We start from the raw sequence: 19,178 nt of genomic DNA, 5'->3' as shown, positions 1-19,178 counted from the left end.
ACATTTCTAGATCAGAATCATCTCCACCCCTTTATACCTATCCTGAGGTTATCACATAATCAGTACAGATTGTAAATCAGGTCTCAAGATTCCTAGTCACCAAAGCACACAATCTGTCTCAGGAGAAGAACACTCCTATGCAGGACAAAAGTAATTCAAGTCCATTAAACTACAAGATGAGTTGCTGGCAGGAAGGTCTGTCTCTGCATACTGTCCAGCTTCACCAGTTTCCCCTCACCCCTCCCCCCACTTGTTAAGATAAAATATTACTGTTGGTCTGATTTGTTGGACACTGGACTCCTGAAGGGATCTAGTCAATGTAACACTGTTCAGTGCAAAGATGGGGAGTGTTGTCTGTGCACCACCTAGACTAGTCGAGCAAACAATCCCTATTTTAACAACCTACAGTGAGGGTGCTCATCACAGGGGCATCTGAATACATTACACAAATAATAATGGAGAACATCTATTGTGGCCAATACTTTCCCTCTTCCAGTTAGCCATCAGAGAAGATGAGAGGGGAGATACAATGCTTTAGTTTAGAAGCATCTGGTAGTCGTATCTGAAAAGATTGAGTTTTTCACCACACTCAAAACCTGGCAGACTGGCTCTGAAGGAACAGTAGAGGGACCTCATTCCACAGCTGAGGACCCTTCGCCTAGAATGTCCCTGCATTTAACACTCCAGAGCACAGAGGTGTTCAGATACCACAGTGGCATAGTACAAGAGATACATCATCTAATTGATCTCAGCAAGGGATCAGCAGCAATAACCCTGTCACAGTTCAGAGCAACAACCTGTATTCCCCCTCCATGGTCCCTCAAGCCCACCTGCTCTAGGCTCCCAGTTCCTCAATCATCACCTCTCCTGAGAGAGGTGAGTGTCCACCCTCCCTCCCAACCAAGGTTTTTCAGGACTGCAAAGTTATGTACCTACACTGAGTTCCCCAGCAAATCAGACTGCCTACAACAGGCCAGGGTGCTTTGCTTTCTCTCTGAAGGCTATGAACATCTGTAATTGACAACAGTTACAAGCTACCACACAGCTCTTTCTAAGCAAGTGTGTTTATTTTTAAGATGAAAGCATTAGAGAAAATATATTAAAAATAATAAAATAACCTATACGCATCCTAAAAAGCTAAGCAGAGATCAGCCCTCAACTCCAACAAGGTCTCTGGTAAGGAGTCAGTCCTTCAAAACCAACAAAGGGTTTATTCCTTTGGTTACAAGTTCATAACAGCCTTAGCTCAGAACCAGAACAACCAGTCTTCCCTTTATACAGCTTGCGCCTTTGATCTCGGCCTCATGTAACAGACGATCAGCAGACAAAGGCCCACTTCGCAGGGCGTAGCTTCAAAAGGCTGCATTTTTGCATAACTGGCAATGGAGAATTTGCATTCACCTCTCTGTAGATACTTCCCAGGAAATTCATTTCACGTTTATTGTCTCAAAAGTCCATTCTTGTCTGACATATATTGTTTAATATAGTCCTTTGATCATCCAGGCCTTACATCACATCTCCCTACAGAAGTTACATATAGTCTCAGCCCAGAATAATACATAACCTTTGCATTTAATACAATGGACTCCAAATATATTTAAATGTAATTCTATATGTTTTTTTCAAGGATATTGCAGGGAATTGCCATATCTGTCACAAATGCCTCAGCTAATTTTGTAATATTTTAATCAAAACGCTGCCTAGAACTTAATCTTTGACAGCACGCTCTAAATTGTGAAAGGTTCAGTTTGCACTAACAACTAGGGTTCCAGAGATTATAGAATTTCTATTCAATTCACTTGGCACATCATTTTGTTTGAGATAAAATTGAGTCAATGCCAACATTCAAGATTTAACTAGAGCTATTGTTTTATATCTTACACCTGAGCTTGCCAGGAGCTTTTCCAGTAAGTATTCTTCAGAGAAAATGGCCTTCCTGAAAATGTCAGCCAGTGGCTGAGACACGTAAACCTTTCTCAGGGGGCGGAAGAGGAGGCAGCAAGGAGAACTTGACCTTGACCCAGAAGAACGCCTGGCCTACCTTGCTTCCAGCAGGAAAAAAAATAAAATCAGCGAAGCCTGACTTAAATTAATGGTCATCCTGTGAAACAGAAAGCCAGGATCAGAAGTTAGCTTGGAGAATAAGGAAGACAAGATTGCTTTCACTACCAAGAACAACTGAATGTCCTTTAAAGATGCTTCAATGATTATATAAAGGCATCTTATTAGATACAAAGAAAATGTCCATACTTGCCTCATTGCAACCGTCTTCACTGTTCTCTGCCCTGATCCGTTTAACAATGTATCAGGACTGATATATATGTGGTAAGGGGGTTGAATACCCTGAAAAAATATATTGCTTGAGAGGTCAACGTTCTGTTGAATCTCACTTTTAACAAACTCATTTATCTGTATGGCCTCCAATTTGAAAGGACTTCGCTTTCATATTCATTATGTTTTACATATAAGTGGCTTGATTTAAATATTAACTGGGTATCACAATTCAAAGTAACTGCTTCAGCCATCCTAGGATAGGATACAGAGTTCTTCTTCGAGTGCTTGCTCATATCGATTCCAATGAGGTGTGTGCGTGCCGCGTGCACAGCCGTCGGAGAATTTTTACCCTAGCAACACCCAGTAGGTCAACTTTGTAGCCCCCTGGAGTGGCGCCTTCATGGCGCTTGATATATACCCCAGCCGACCCAGCGCCTCCTCCGTTCCTTCTTACCACCCGTGATGGCCATTGGAACCGTGGAGTTCGGCTTTGCTGGTCTCCACTCTCCCTAGCACTTACAGTTTCTAGTTATAATAGTTCATAGTTTATAATAGTTCATAGTTATACTTGTAGTTAGTTAGGATTAGTGGGTTGCGGGGGTTTCCCCTCCTCCCCGATTTTCTATTGGGCTCATGCCCAAAGCTCCAGGATTCAAGCCCTGCAGTTTCTGCTCTAAGCCCATGCCAGTGGGCGACCCACACGACTCGTGCCTGAAGTGTCTGGGGGAGTCTCATCAAGCAGTGCAGGATCTGCAAGGGTTTTCGTCCCCGGACCAAGAAGGAGCGGGACTTTCATCTCAAACAGCCCTCAACCTCCTGCGGCGTGCCAAGATCCGGCACCGAGCGCCTCGGTGCCCAGCGCCCCAGCAGGAGCGGCACCACGGTTGGACTGTGACTGAGACCCGCAGCACCGACGCTCCCCAGCACCGCAGCCGACATCATCGGCCCGGCACCACTCCCACTCTCTTGGCAAGAAGTGGCACCAGAAACCAACAAAGGCTGGCCCACCGACACAGAGGCCAGCCCCCTTGGAACCGCCTCTGGAGGTGCGTCCCGCAGGGGAATGTCAAGGGGCACAGTCTACTGCCTCAGCACCGTTGACTCCGGCCCTGGGAGGAGAGCCGTTAAGTCCGGTACCCCTGGGCTCCCCGGTACGCAGCGTGGTCAAGGTCCAGTTGCCATCCACCCCGGATATCTTTGCGACTGCAAGGGACCTTATTGCCGTGATAGCATCGGCATCCCCATAGCCTCATGCCAAAGCACCAGTACCTGGATGTGTGGCACCATCCCGAGGCAAGCAGGCCCTGATCCACCCATCGGCACCGTCGGTCAAGCCACGGCACTGATCTCATTCTCGGCACCGTTCCCGCTCGCAGTCCCGGCACCACTCTGCCCACTGGTTGCCGTCAAGGAGCAGATGCCGGACCCGACGCTGCTCCCATTGAGACGCCGCTCATCGTCTAGAGCCAAGTCCAGATCCAGGCACCGTTCACTTCACCCTGTTGTCGCGACCCAGTGCAGATCCACTCGGCACCACCGTGGCCTTCCTGTTCCATTTCCCATTCTTCGGGATCGGAGGCAGGGTCGCGCTTCTCGGACTGCCGCCATTTGGACCATAGTCACCTGCAGTCGGGGGCTGGGCATTGGCAGGCACAAGAGCAGGGTCCTGCTCAAGGGTCCACCCAATGGCTGTTCTGGACACACTGGGAGTACCACCAAGCACAGGGTGCTCTGTCTGGGGCTTCTCGCTCAGCCCCGTCTGAGCCACGAGTGCCAGAGGCTACTGCCACTCAGCCCCCGCCCCGGGAGGCATGGAAACCATGGTGGCTCCTCTTCCCGCTGCAGGACCTCCTCTAACAGCAGTTCCTGCTCTGAGCCCTGAGGTCACTGGCACAGGACAGCTGGGCCCAGCTCCGCAAGAGGCCCTAGATGACCCTCTCCCCCCCTGTATCCTCCTCCTCCTCACCCGACAAGGCGGTGGCAGGCACTACAGTCTCAGGTCCGCCTCCTATAGACTTCCGTGCCCACCAAGACCTCTTGCATAGGGTGGTGCGGAACATAAACTTGCAAGCGGAGGAGGTGGTAGAGGTGGAGGACCTGGTGGTGGATATTCTCTCAGCAGAAGCTCCATCAAGGGTAGCCCTACCCCTTATTCGGACTATCCAATCCACCACCAGAACAATCTGGCAAACACTTGCATCCATCCCACCGACTGCTAAGGGAGTGGAGCGCAAATACTTTGTCCCCTCAAAGGGGTACAATTATTTGTTCACCCACCCACAGCCTTGTTTGCTAGTAGTAGTATCAGTGAACGAGAAAGAATGGCAAGGCCAGCAGGCCCCAGCTCTCAAATCAAAGGACGCCAGGCACCTTGATCTGTTTGGGCACAAAGTTTATTCTGCGGGGGGTCTTCAGCTCAGGATCGCTAATCAGCAGGCTGAGCCATTACAATTTTAACTCCTGGAACTCCATGCTGAAATTTAAGGAGTTAGTACCTCCTGAGTCCAGAGAAGAGTTTGGGGCCTTGGTCAATGAGGGCAAAAAAGTGGCACGGACCTTGTTGCAGGCCTTGCTGGATGCTGCAGATTCTGCCGCACGCACTTTGTCCTCAGGGATAGCGATGAGGCATATCTCCTGGGTGCAAGCTTCCTACCTGCCACCGGAGCTTCAGCAAACACTGCAGGACCTCCCCTTTGATGGAGAGGGCCTGTTTTCGGACAAAACCAATTCCAGGCTACAAACCCTTAAGGACTCAAGGGCAATAATGAAGTCCCTGGGCATGCACACACCGGCTACCCAGCGGAAACCCTTCAAACCCCAGCAGCCACAACAATAACGCTCCAACTCCCTCCTCGACCGAGGCAGGATTTGTATAGGAGACAGGGGTGTAATGGCAGGAGGAAGCCCTCCAACCCCCAGTCTGGGCAAGGCCAGGGCCAGTCCGAACCATCCTCAGGCTCAAAACAGGCCTTTTGAAGGGACGCTCAAGAACGATATACCAGACCTCATTCAGGATCCTACCCCACCCTTCTTGAATCGTTTATCCCATTTCCACCGTGCCTGGGCCTGCACAATCACAGACCGCTGGGTCCTCCACATGGTGGAAGTGGGATGCTCTCTCCAATTTTATTCCTCCCCACCCTCCTTCCCTGCCCCTCTTCAGGGACCCTTCTCACGAGCAACTCCTTATTCAGAAGGTTCAGATGCTCCTCGCCAAGGGGGCGATCGAGGAGGTCCCGAGGGAGCTAAGGGGCAGACGGTTTTACTCCCATTATTTCCTAATCCCCAAGGCAAAGGGAGGGCTTCAACCCATTCTGGACCTGCGCAGACTCAACAAGTTCTTGGTAAAGTTGAAGTTCTGCATGGTCTCCTTGGGCACCATCATACCTTCCCTGGATCCTGGAGACTGGTACACCGCCCTCGACATGAAAGACGCGTATTTCCACATAGCGATTCATCTGGCACACAGACACTTCCTCCACTTTGTGGTCAACCGCAAACATCATCAGTTCACAGCCCTTCCCTTTGGTCTCCTTCATCGGCAGCAGGTGCAGGTATACCCTTACCTCGACGACTGGCTTATCCGTGGGAGCACCAGAGAACAGGTGCACTCCCACCTCTGCTTGGTTACAGACACATTTCGTCGGTTAGGCCTCTCTTCGCAAAATCGACACTAGAACTGACCCAGAGAATAGAATTCATCAGAGCGGTTCTAGACTCCGTGCAGGCACGAGCCCTCCTGCCAGATGCTCGTTTCCAGGCCATTGTGGCCCTCGTCCGGAGCCTTCAGAGCTTCCCAATCTCGTTGGCAAGAATGTGCTTGAGTCTTCTCGGCCACATGGCTTCCTGCACGTATGTAACCAGGCACACCAGACTTCGACTCCGCCCATTACAGGCCTGGCTGGTATCAATCTATCGCCCAGGTTGGGATACCGTCCCAGAGCGGGTCCTGACCTCCCTCCTCTGGTGGCTAGATCCCCAGGCGGTATGTGAAGGAGTTCCTTTTCACAGCCCGCAGCCCTCCTTATCCCTTGTCTCAGATGTGTCAGCCCTGGGATGGGGCACCCACCTCGAGGACATTCAGACACAGGGACTATGGCCCTGGTCCGCACTCTCCCTTCATATTAACGTCCCAGAGCTGATGGCGGTGCGCCTTGCCTGTCAAGCCTTCTTGGAACGGCTGCAGGATTGTTGTGTGGCGGTCCTCACAGACAACACCACAGCCATGTTCTACATCAACAAGCAAGAGGGGCCCACTCCTCCCCCCCTCTGTCAGGAGGCCGTTCAACTGTGGGAATTCTGTATAGCCCACTCCATTCACGTGGTGGCGTCCTTTCTACCTGGGCTCCAGAACACGCTGGCGGACCACCTGAGCAGGTCCTTCCACTCCCATGAGTGGTCACTCCACCCCAATGTCATCCACCCAATCTTCCGAAGGTGTGGGTTTCCCCAGGACAACGTGTTCGCCTCCCGCAGCAATCGGAAATGCCTGGCGTTCTGCTCCCTCCAGGGCCACTCCCCGGGCTCTTTCACAGACGCCTTCCTACTCCCATGGACGAGCCGATTGTTTTACGCCTTTCCCCCATTCCCCCTTGTGCACAGGGCCCTGCTCAAGGTTCGCAGGGACAGGGCGCGAGTGATTCTGGAGGCTCCGGCGTGGCCAAGGCAGCACTGGTACACTGCTATTGGAGCTCTCTGTGGACGCTCCAGTCCCATCGCCGCCTCTTCCCGACCTGATTACTCCGGATCACGGTCACCTCTGCCATCCCGACCTGCGATCTCTCCACCTCATGGCATGGATGCTGCGTGGCTGAACCCTTCAGAACGTCTCTGTTCGGAACCTGTACAGCAAGTACTGATGGGCAGCAGGAAGCCCTCCACTCAGGCCACGTATACGGCTAAGTGGAAGCGGTTTTCATGCTGGTGCACTCAGCGCAACATGCCCCCTCTCCAGATGTCCGTGCCTCTCATTTTGGAGTATCTCCTGGACCCAAAGCAGCAGGGCCTGGCAGCATCGTCTGTCAGAGTTCACCTTGCGGCCATCTCGGCTTTTCACCCGGGTGCGAATGGCCACTCGGTCTTCGCCAATCCCATGGCGAAGTTGGCAGGTTCCTCAAGGGCCTGGACCATCTCTTTCCACAAGTTTGACAGCCAGTCCCCATATGGGACCTTAATCTGGTCCTCTCCAGACTCATGGGGCCCCCGTTTGAGCCGCTGGCCACCTGCTCCCCCCTCTACCTCTTCTGGAAAATGGCTTTCCTGGTTGCTATCACGTCGGCGCAGCATGTTTCCAAGCTGAGAGCCCTTACCTCAGAACAATCTTACACAATCTTCCATAAAGATAAGGTACAGCTTCGGCCTCACCCGGCCTTTCTTCCCCAGGTTGTATCGGCCTTCCATATCAGCCAGGACATTTTTCTTCCGGTTTTTTATCCAAAACCACACGCCAGTCACCAGGAACAGCAGCTGCACTCTCTCAATGTTAGTAGGGCCCTTGCTTTCTACACTGAGCATTCGAAGCCGTTCCAGAACACGACCCAGCTCTTCGTTGCAGTGGCGGACCAGATGAAAGGCCTCCCAGTCTCCTTTCAGTGGATCTCTTCATGGACCACGTCCTTCATCCACGCTTGCTACGATCTGACCGGCGTACCAACCCCGCCCCTCACTGCTCACTCCACAAGGGCCCAGGCTTCGGCGGCAGCATTCCTGGCCCAGGTGCCAATCCAGGAGATCTGCAGAGCCACGACTTGGTCCTCGGTACACACTTTTGCTTCGCACTATGCCATCATCCGGCACACCAGAGATGACGCAGCATTTGGTAGAGCAGTCCTACAATCCACATTGCTTCAATCCGACCCCACTGCCTAGGTAAGGCTTGGGAGTCACCTAATTGGAATGGATATGAGCAAGCACTGGAAGAAGAAGAAACAGTTGCTCACCTTTGTAACTGTTGTTCTTTGAGATGTGTTGCTCATATCCATTCCAAACCCGCCCCCCCTTCCCCTCTGTCGGAGTAGCCGGCAAGAATCAACTGAGGGGGCGCTGGGTCAGCTGGGGTATATATCAAGCGCCATGAAGGCGCCACTCCAGGGGGCTCCACAGCCAACCCACCGGGTGTTGCTAGGGTAAAATATTCTCCGACGGCCGTGCACATGGTGCGCACACACCTAATTGGAATGGATACGAGCAACACATCTCGAAGAACAACAGTTACAAAGGTGAGTAACCGGTTTTTTTCTGTGATCCTGTTGCAGCAGAATCAGATTCTAATATATCCTTTAATTCATTTCCCTGATGGTGGCCTGAAGTCGTATCACCTTAGACCGGACAACATTAATGACATCTTGGTAAACAAATGAGTAAAATATTATCTTCATGACACTACATACACTTGTTGGTTTTATTTAGAAGCACAAATCTGAATAAATTATGGAGCAAGTGGGTAGTCCAAAGTCTCATTGTAGAGAATAAGTAACTCAAGAAGTGTGAATCAGTAAACAATTCTACCTTCAGTGAACTGGCCACCAACTCTGTGGGATGCTATTGATGACTCAAGTAGTAGGCCATCAATTTCAGGATGGATTCTATTAAAATACACATTTAAAAAAATCAGGGTTCCATTGTTCATGGATTAGATTTTTGCAAAGAAATAAAGTCTTTATTACCACCAATAATGTACCACCCTTGGAACTATGGCTGCCTATCTCATTCATATCTTTCACTGTGCTGACAAAAATTACCTATTCCTCACCTTTTATTCCCTGTTGTGGGAAAGAGTCAAAGTTTGATTCTCAATAATTCTTTTGCCATGTATTCTGTAGAGAGAGAGATGCTCTCTTACTAGGGACATATTTAGAGGATGCCTAGTGCAGTGATATATAGTACAATACACAGATGAACTGCCTACTTTCCGAACAGAGTTCTGAGTACACATATATGCCTGAACCCTGCTTACAAAAAAAATTTATTTCCAAAATTTTAATCCTTAGAATAGTTTCTTAAGCAATGTAAGATTCTCATAATATAACAATACCAAAAACAGACATATCCATGTTGTCTCTACGGGCAGACAGGTAAAGCAGCTTTATCAAGAGTTATCTTCTCCCAGAAACATGTGAGCATCCAAACGTGGCTAAAAATGCAAAGTCAAATTCGATGAATTTCCCAGTCCAAAGTTTCCAATGCCTGAAAAGGGGTAAAGCCAAAACAAATATGACTCCTTAGCAGTTGCCGAGTTGATTGTAGGTTTTATAGCTCTTTTTGAAGACTATGTCATGAAGCAGTACCTTAAAATAGAGCTTTTTAAAAGTTTAATTTATCCAGATCAAATGCCTCCATTCTTTATTCATCACCCTAACTCTGAGAACATGGTACAGATCAAATACTGGCTGTGTCATGGAGTGTGGATTCTAACCAGCTCCTAAAGACTTTCAGGAAGCACTCTGGAAACTTCCCCATTTAAATCATTTCCCTGGCCAGAGGCTGCTGATTAATTTTGAATCTTGTGACACTAATAGTTTTGGCAGCTGCAATGCACAAGGATCTAGTACACAAAACGGGGTAACAAGTAAAACAAAACAAAAAAAGATTGTTGTCACAAAAAGAAGTGCAGAAATTCAGGGATGAACGCTAAACTGGCAATTCACTCCCTATAAACAGTGATGGCTTTTTAGCTGAGGACTAAATGTTTTAAAGAGTTTTAAAGAGTCAATTTGAAAATAACTTAGTTATGATTTCAGGTACTACACCTGCCTAATTGTTGAGGTTTTGGAATGACATTTTCCAGTTTTTAAAATGTTTTCTCTTCTCCCCTATTACTGTGTAAAGACCCACAAGACGACCAGGAAAAACAGACTAGAACATGAATTGCTGTCAAATGCCCGAACAATCTACAAATAAGCTCAGTAACCCTAGGTGGTCATTGCAATAACAGTAGGCAACATATTTTTAAAGTGGTATCCCTTTAACTGATTATAAGTAGCTTGCTGTCCTTTAATAAAGCATCCAGTACAGCCATGACTACTGTGCACTAACAAGAACTGTTGGTTATTTTCATTTGTGCCAGCTAATTGTGAAAGCAACTAGGAAATAAAGAAGCAAGGCAAGTTGTCTTCTGCTATACGTTATGTCCCTAAATCAAGGGCCTCCTTTGGTTGTGTGTTTTGCAGGCTCTTGAAAGTGACTCTGTAAATAAATGATCTGGGAGTCAGATTGTGTATGTCAGTCAAACCAAATGGGTGCCCAAATCAGTGGCTAAATTCACCCCTTACCTTCCTGGAGGAATTTTCAAAGTGCATCCCACATGCCTTGCAGTTCTGTTCAGAACCTGTAGGAGAAGGGTAGGAGCTGTAACCTGGGTTGGAATACGCCTGGGGTCTGGCACCCTGCTGCGGCCGCTGCTGCATCTCCTCAGGTTGTCCATCCAGACAAAACCAGTTACAACAGGTTGCCCACATAGTAACTAAAAGGGTGAGAAAAAACACAAGTTAAATAACGTACTGGAAGCCACATATTTGCTACCAAAGTGAGGGCCGGGCACGAACTGAAATGTTTATGCTTCCTTCACTAACTAAGCTACTTGACAGCAAGTAGCAAGGGGACTGGATCTTTTCTCTTACCAACTGCAGGCGTATGCCAAAAACTTACATATCTGCGACACACAACATGCTCTAAACCCCTAATGAAAATGTACGGGCAGAGTTTCAGAATGGACTTTACTGACATTTATCGGAGACTCTCGTTAGGGCAGGAGGAAGACTATGTTTAAATTCCACTCTGCTGTGCATGGGCATTGTTCAGAACTCTATGATCGCAGAACAGTCGTTTGTGTGACACTATGGAGCTCCACCCAAGTGAGGCAGTTTTCAGTTACTTTGCAGTAGGGAGTAAGGGAAAGGTTAGAGGCACTGGTGAATGTCTCCCTCAGAAAGATATTAGAGACTCGTGTTCTCTCTCACATGGTGCTTGTGTAAGATTAACAGCGAGACCCTAGCTGGTTTTTCTCGACAGCCTGGCTCCACATATAAAGCTACAGCTGCAGGCCTGTAAACAGACAAGAACAGGCCGTGTTGGTGGCCCATGAACTCAGCTGGACTCAGCTGAAATGGAAGCAGACAGCTACCCTAATTTGCGTCCTGCACTCAGTAAGCTTCCAGACAAGGAATCAGTGTTAACTGCTGCTAACTTATTTAGAAACACAGTTGAATACAGGGGAGCTAACTGGTAAGAAATTAGGAATGTCTCTACGTATCTATTTGCTTGGGCCCTAGTGGTAAGAGATGTACCCCTACCTAGACTCCTTGAGGAAACAGTGTGGAAACAGAGGGGGAGAGCAAAGAGAGGAGGGGGAATGCTTCCTCTCAGTATTTTTGGAGCAAAACCATTTCTGCAATAACACTTCCATACTTATTTGTAATCTACTAAGCACATAGGCCTGAAAACATTCCTCTGGGCACTCAGACCATGTGCTAGGTGTCATCAGTCACTAGCATGAGGAATACACTCTGCTTCCCACCCTGTATTTGCTGCATTCATGTTATAGTTAACAGATAGATACTTTTACGCTTCTTTTAAATCTTTCAGTCTATTCTGTCCAGAGGCAGCAGAACCAGGAAAGCAGGGGGCAGAGCAGGGGGCTAGCACCCCCACAATGGAAATACTGGGGGGCTCAGGTATACTTCTGCCCAATATCTGGTGGAGGCAAACACGGAAGCTGGAGGAGAGATCAGAGCAGATTAGGCCAACTGCCAAGGAGCAGGTAGGATTGCTCTCCTCTCCACGCCTTCCAGCCACCACAGGTCCTGGCACAGGCACCTGGCCTGAGGGAGGGGCAGGAGCACACGTGCCAGCCATTGGGATCAGGGACAAGGAGGCATCACTGTGCCAGCTGCCAACGGAAAGAGGGAACACATGGCATTGGGCACCAAGGAATGGCAGTAGGAACTGCCAGGACACCCCTTCCCTGCTGCTCCCTGCCAACTCTCAGTAGCTCCCCTCGCAGCCACTCCACACCCCTGATTCCCCCCTCAAATCTCCCAGCTTCTGTCAACGTTGGTATCTGCCAGTTCAATTTTCCTCGATTTTCCAAACCCCTGGAGTCAACTTTTTTTCTTAGCTAGGCTGTTTGTGCATGTTCACTACATAACATTTTATGACATGATTAAACCATACTTTGGAAATTGGTGAATCAATAGAAGCTCTGAGGAGTGTTTGGCATGAGGTGCTAACATAGTATTTGAACGTTTTACACAATCAGCCCTGTTGGGCTGATGTACTTAAACAAGGAGGCTTTTGAAGTTTGGTGCAGTTCCAATAATCTGCAGATTTACTGGACTCTTTAATCCTTTCAAAGTGTAGGTGAATCTGGTCTATCAAAGTTACCACTGTCGCTATAGTGGACACATGCCTGAGCATGACAACATAAGCTTGCAGGTTCAGCAAATTTTAATGTTCAAATAGAAAACAAGAGTCTTGATACAGGAGAAACAGTTCATACAGTGTGTCATGCTGTGAATTATACACTTAGAGCAGCAATTAGACGTCTCACCTTAGATGAAAAAGCAAATGTATGCGATTTTTAAATTTTCAGATTAACTGAATTAGTCTCTTATGCTTATGTCTACATACATCACCTCGTGCTGACAGCCTGTTCTTTCTAACTTCCACGGAAATAATCTATTTGTGTAGGTGCACGGACTTTACTTCTATACCATTTGAAGCTGTTCTGAAATATGCTGAGGGGGCTAGTCTGCTTTATTTTTGCCCAGACATTTTTAAATAGGAATGTACCATGGGAAACGGAGGGTAGGGGCGGTATATCCCATATAACAAATATTTGGGGATAACTACCATACTGAAAAATAACCTGGTCATTTAGGCTAATAAACAATACAGACTGGTTTACAACTGTATGTATAAAACCTGGTGCCAGAAGGTTTTTAACCTTAAACAGTTTTTATGTCAAATTATAAACAAGTTTAATGACCAACAAAAAGCAGGACAAATGGTTATTGACATGGTGTAAGGTCTGAGGTCCCAGTATGTTAGTGGAGGAGCTGTAGTTAGTCCAGCATTCTATATTATATGGTCATGGTACTTGTTCCAAAGTAAGAAAACACACCTCGTGTTCAAGGAATACAGTCGAACAGAAGCAGTCCATAGTACAAAGTCATAATACAGACTGTATTTAGCTTCATCATGTGTATTAGCCTTAAACTGAAACCACAGTATCCAGTGGTAATGGCTATAAATGCACAGACTATAAATAAAATACATGTCAGAACTTACCTATGCTTTTTTCTGAACTCTAATTTCAGAGCATTAAATTTCAGTTAGAAGTTACGTATTTTGGAAATTCAACATTTTTGCAATTTTGCTATTTTAAGGAATGACTCAGCTGTTTTGAGAGTCTTAATTTGATCCTACGGTTTACAGACCCAAGATATGAACCCTGTGAACACTGAAAGAAGCATTCATAGCCTCCACAAGAGATTAAAAAACTACATCCACATTAAGCCCATAAGGACTCCTGTGAACTTGAGGCCACCCACAGTAGCAGCATATACAAATGTCTACGGTTTGTCCTGATTTATTTTTCTTAAAAAGATAGGCCAACTCACTCAAACTTTGCACCAGTTCAGATATTGCAAAGAAGGAATGAGCAAACCAGAAGAAACAAAGACTGAGCTCAATGTTATTAAGCCTACATTTTGTTCTAGAGTTATCAGAAGGTTGACAATAAGACTCGGATGTGGTTTCAGAAGATCCTTAAACCTGCTTAGCTGATAAAGTCTGAAAAGTTAGCTTCTATATATGAAAAAGTTAACAGTTACTTTAGTTCACTGAACTGTAAGGTTCTTAAGAAGCTACTTCCCAGGTTAAAGAGAAATGAGTAAGAGTACTGCAGAACAAATGACAACCATTAATGTAACACCACAAATAGTGATCATTGGTTATGGGTTTCCATCAACAACAGTAAGATTATAAGAAAGCACAAAAGTTTAATTTTGCTGCTAATTTACCACAAGAAATAGAATTTGCTGCAATTAGGGAGATGCACAAATACCCTAGTAGTAGCGACCCAAGAGTATGATAAGCAAGAAAAATTCTTGTGTTAAAGAAGGAGAGGGGCTGCCCTCAAAGGACGCAGGTTGGGGAGGGAAGAGATTTCTCTTTCCTGCAAAGGACATCAAAGGACAAAACTATCAGCAAAAATGCAGTATTTGAAAATCATCTTCAGGAACCTGCCTGTCAAACTCCAAGGGGAGAAGAGATGAGACTACAGTAACTCCTCACTTAAAGTTGTCCCGGTTAACGTTGTTTCGGTGCTGATCAATTAGAGAACATGCTCGTTTAAAGGTGCGCAATGCTCCCTTATAACGTTGTTTGGCAGCCGTCTGCTTTGTCCACTGCTTGCAGAAAGAGCAGCCCGTTGCAGCTAGCTGGTGGTGGCTTGGCACCAGGGTGGACCGGCAGCCCCCGCCATCAGCTCCCCGCTCCCTTAAGTTCCCTGTGCGGCAGCCACTTCGGCAGTTCAGCTGTCCCTCCCACCATTATCATGTGCTGCTCCTGCCCTCTGCCTTGGAGCTGCTCCCGGAAGCCTCCTGCTTGCTGTGGGCGGGGTGGGGAGGGTGTCAGTGTACTAAAAGGGGCAATGCTCATCTCTCTCTCTCACACACACACACACACACACACACACACACACGGTGTGTCTCTGTCATGCTGTCTCCTCTCCCTCCACTTGTGCTGCCTTGTAGAGTGTGAGGCTACATTAACAACGTGTTAACCCTTGAGTGCTCAGCCATGTGCTAGTTCATCATTTAACACTAAGGCATTCCCTGGGAACTATCCCACCCTCTTCCACCCTCTGACTTCACCACCTCAACCAAGCTTCACAATCATCATCACTGTGTACAGTATTAAATGGTTTGTTTAAAACTTATACTGTGTGTGTATGTATATATACAGAGAGAGAGAGAGAGAGAGAGAGAGAGAGAGAGAGAGAGAGAGAGAGACTGTTTGCTTTATATAAATAAAATAAAATTTAGTCTTTTGTCTGGCGAAAAAAATTCCCTGGAACCTAACCCCTATTTACATTCATTCTTATGGGGAAATTGGATTCACTTAACATCGTTTCACTTAAAGTCGCATTTTTCAGGAACATAACTACAACATTAAGCGAGGAGTTACTCTATATTAAAACAGCTTCTGAAGCTTTAGCAGGCCAGATGTAAACCCCAGCAAATAGTACGGAGCTGCCAGAGTACCGATGCTCTTAGCTGATTCTTACGCAATTCTGGATGCCACATTTTAGGAAAGATGCGGATAAACTGGTCCAAGCCCAGAGGAGAGCAACAAAAACAACATGACCTGTGAGAAAAGGTTAAAAAAACTGGGTATGTTGAGTCTTGAGAAAAGAAGACTGAAGGCTGATAACAGTCTCCAAATATATTAAGGACGGTTATAAAACGGACAGCAATCACCTGTTCTCCATGTCCACTGAACGTAGGGCAAGAAGTAATGGGCTTAATCTGTGGCAAGGGACAATTCGGTTAGATAGTAGGAAAAGTTTTCTAACTCTAAGGGTAGTTAAACTCCGGAATAAGCTTCCAAGGGAGGTTGTGGAATCCTCATCGTTGGAGATTTTTTTAAGAACGAGTTGGACAAAACCTGTCAGGGATGGTTTAGATTTACTTGGTCTTGCCTCAGCATAGGGGGCTGGTCTTGATGACCTCTTGAGATCTCTTCCAGCCCTACATTTCTGTGATTCTATGATGCTCCCATAGACATTGTTCAAAGTAGATCTGCTTCACATTAAGGTTTCCATTTTAGTAGACTATGTGGTTCAGAATTCAGATCAATACCCTTACAATGTGCAGAAAACTCATAAGGTTATATTCAGTTAATTTTAGCTAGCAGAAGTGGATATTTTAGCAGCGGTTTTAGAATATAGGGTCAGTAGTATGTAACCTCTTGATAGCTGGCCAAGAAATGCTTTTATCTTGCCTTTGCCTGCCAAGATATCTCAAGTCACTTAGCTTCTAAACATTAGTGTGATAATGAATATTCTTTGCAAAGGAAAATGAATGAACCTTCAGTTTTGATTTATAAATTGAAACGACAACAGCAGCTCTGAGCAGGAAGTTCGAGAGAAAAGGAACGAATTGGCTAGGACAGTAGGTACAGTATCTTGCCACTCAATATGAAATCAACCTGTTCTTCCAATGGTCAGAATGATGGATTTTTCTATAAACTTTAATATTCCAGACTGTACTCTGGCGTGGAACAGAGTAAACCCATAGCGTGAAGTTTTCATTAACACGCTAACAAAAACCGCTCCAAAAGAGGGTATGCTCTCAGACAGAAAGAGAGATAGGTAAAGATTCCAAGATGTTAAACTTAATCTTCTGGACAAATTAGTTTTATGCACAATATTTGTGCATATCCAATTTAAATCACTCACAACTTAGACAGGTTTCAGAGTAGCAGCCGTGTTAGTCTGTATTCGCAAAAAGAAAAGGAGTACTTGTGGCACCTTAGAGACTAACCAATTTATTTGAGCATAAGCTTTTGTGAGCTACAGCTCACTTCATCGGATGCTGTAGCTCACAAAAGCTTATGCTCAAATAAACTGGTTAGTCTCTAAGGTGCCACAAGTACTCCTTTTCTTTTCACAACTTAGACAAATTCAAAGGGTTCTTATGAAAAAGGTGAAAAAAATCTTTGAAATACAGACATACAAATTAGAAGGAAATGAAAGATTGTTTATGTGGCAAAAAGGAATAAATGAAGCTAGTCAAACATACTGCAACCTTGAAATAGGGATAAATACCAGAGAGGGAGAGGAATTATTTAAGCTCAGTACCAATGTGGACACAAGAACAAATGGATATAAACTGGCCATCAGGAAGTTTAGACTTGAAATTAGACGAAGGTTTCTAACCATCAGAGGAGTGAAGTTCTGGAACAGCCTTCCAAGGGAAGCAGTGGGGGCAAAAGACCTATCTGGCTTCAAGATTAAACTCGATAAGTTTATGGAGGAGAAGGTATGATGGGATAACATGATTTTGGCAATAATTGATCTTTAACTATTCATGGTAAATAGGCCCAATGGCCTGTGATGGAATGTGAGATGGGGGTAGGATCTGAGTTACTACAGAGCATTCTTTCCTGGGTATCTGGCTGGTGAATCTTGCCCACGTGCTCAGGGTTCAGCTGATCACCACATTTGGGGTCAGGAAGGAATTTCCCTCCCGGGCAGATTGGAATAGGCCCTGGGGGTTTTTCGCCTTCCTCTGCAGCATGGGGCACGGGTCACTTGCTGGAGGATTCTCTGCACCTTGAAGTCTTTAAACCATAATTTGAGGACTTCAATAGCTCAGACATAGGTGAGAGGTTTATTGCAGGAGTCGGTGGGTGAGATTCGGTGGCCTGCGTTGTGCAGGAGGTCAGACTAGATGATCATAATGGTCCTGTCTGACCTTAATATCTATGAATCTATGAAAAAAATGTAAATCTATTTGTACTGGTGTTTGGACTAAGTGATAAAGTAATATATAACTTGCTAATGAAGACAACACCACCTAGCCTCACCAAACCACAGTGAACTAGAAAAAAAGGAAAGAATGGAAGTGAAGAACATTTGTCCTTGCTGAGACATTGACAAACAGACCAGCTGGCAGCAGAATAGTTCAAAGATAAGGTTCAGGTTTCATCTTATTTTGTGTGTATGGTAACTAAATTCAGAATCCAGTTACCTATGCTTTTTCATAGATTTCCAGGCCAGAAGCTACCATTATGACCTCCTGCCTGACCTTCTGCATAACACAAACAGAACTTAATTCAATGATTCCTGCATGAAGCTCAACCAACTTCTGGTTGAACTAACATATACTTTTTACAGAGACATCCAGTTTTGACTCCAAGTGATGGAGAATTTACCAGATCCATTGGTAATCTGTTCAGTCATTAATTGCCCTCTCTGTTCAAAATATGCATCTTACTTCCAGTTTAAATTTTGCTTATTTTTACTTCCAGCCATTAGATCTTATCTCTTTTGTCTATCACTTTTAAAAGCCCCACAGTAGCAGGTATCTTCTCTCTGAGCTTGTCTAAACTTACAAGTTTTGCTGATACAGATAAACGCCTGAGCAGCAGTACAAAAGTAAGGAAAGAAAAGCATTGGTTAAAGGACGAAGAGTACATGGAGTTGGCATAAAGAATATAGTATTTTTAAATTTCAAAACATGTCCAAGCTGTGAGTTAGCTCCCATTAAGTTCTCTGTACAAAGAAGAATGCGGAGATCGCTTTCAGATAACTGCACCACATGAGAAACAGTCATCAGCTTTCCAGCTGAGTAACTGGCAAAACTTGTGACATATCTTTGGCAAATATTACTTCAGCAATGGACTAAAGTTTACACAGTACAATGACTCAGAGCTGATAATAAAATCAGAGTGCAAAGTCTACTCAGTGATTTCTGCTTTACATAATACACAATACAGCAAATAGCCCTTCATGTATACTGTACGTTAATTTTCACCCCAATTTTAGTATTGCAGTGTTGGATTGTAACACCAGGTAAGCCTTATTCCCTCACTGTGATGTTGTTGTGTGGCCATAGGGGTGGTGGGGTGCTTTTGCAAACAGATTGCTAACAGATAAGTTTCAGCTGTGATTACTTAAAATACTGTTAGGTTTTCAACTGTCGGATGAAGCATTGTTTTATCAATTCATTTTCACATCTAGTTTATCAGACGACGGCTTGACTGGATTTATGTTGTTCACTTGGTGCATGTAAATTCACTCAATTCTTCACAAATGTCAAAATTAAAAAAATCGGGGAGGGGGAAAACCCAGGTTTGCCTTACTAACAGAACTCTTTCCTAGGAATTTGAACTTCTGT

The 19,178-nt window shown here is 45.8% G+C and overlaps 1 protein-coding gene across 9 annotated transcripts in view; it reads right to left on the bottom strand.

The window, feature by feature from the left end:
* The window catches only part of RFFL (ring finger and FYVE like domain containing E3 ubiquitin protein ligase), a 51,995-nt gene that overhangs the window by 10,286 nt on the left and 22,531 nt on the right, over nucleotides 1-19,178 (bottom strand). For all 9 annotated transcript variants that reach the window (XM_037880766.2, XM_043531421.1, XM_043531425.1 and 6 more), the window contains one exon: nucleotides 10,545-10,735. In XM_037880766.2, coding sequence (XP_037736694.1) covers nucleotides 10,545-10,730 — 186 coding nt within the window. In that variant the 5' untranslated portion in view covers nucleotides 10,731-10,735. The remainder of the gene's footprint in view (nucleotides 1-10,544; nucleotides 10,736-19,178) is intronic.

This window comes from Chelonia mydas, chromosome 17, assembly GCF_015237465.2.
Source record: "Chelonia mydas isolate rCheMyd1 chromosome 17, rCheMyd1.pri.v2, whole genome shotgun sequence".
Lineage (NCBI taxonomy): Eukaryota > Metazoa > Chordata > Testudines > Cheloniidae > Chelonia > Chelonia mydas.
This window is presented reverse-complemented; position numbering and strand designations above follow the sequence as displayed.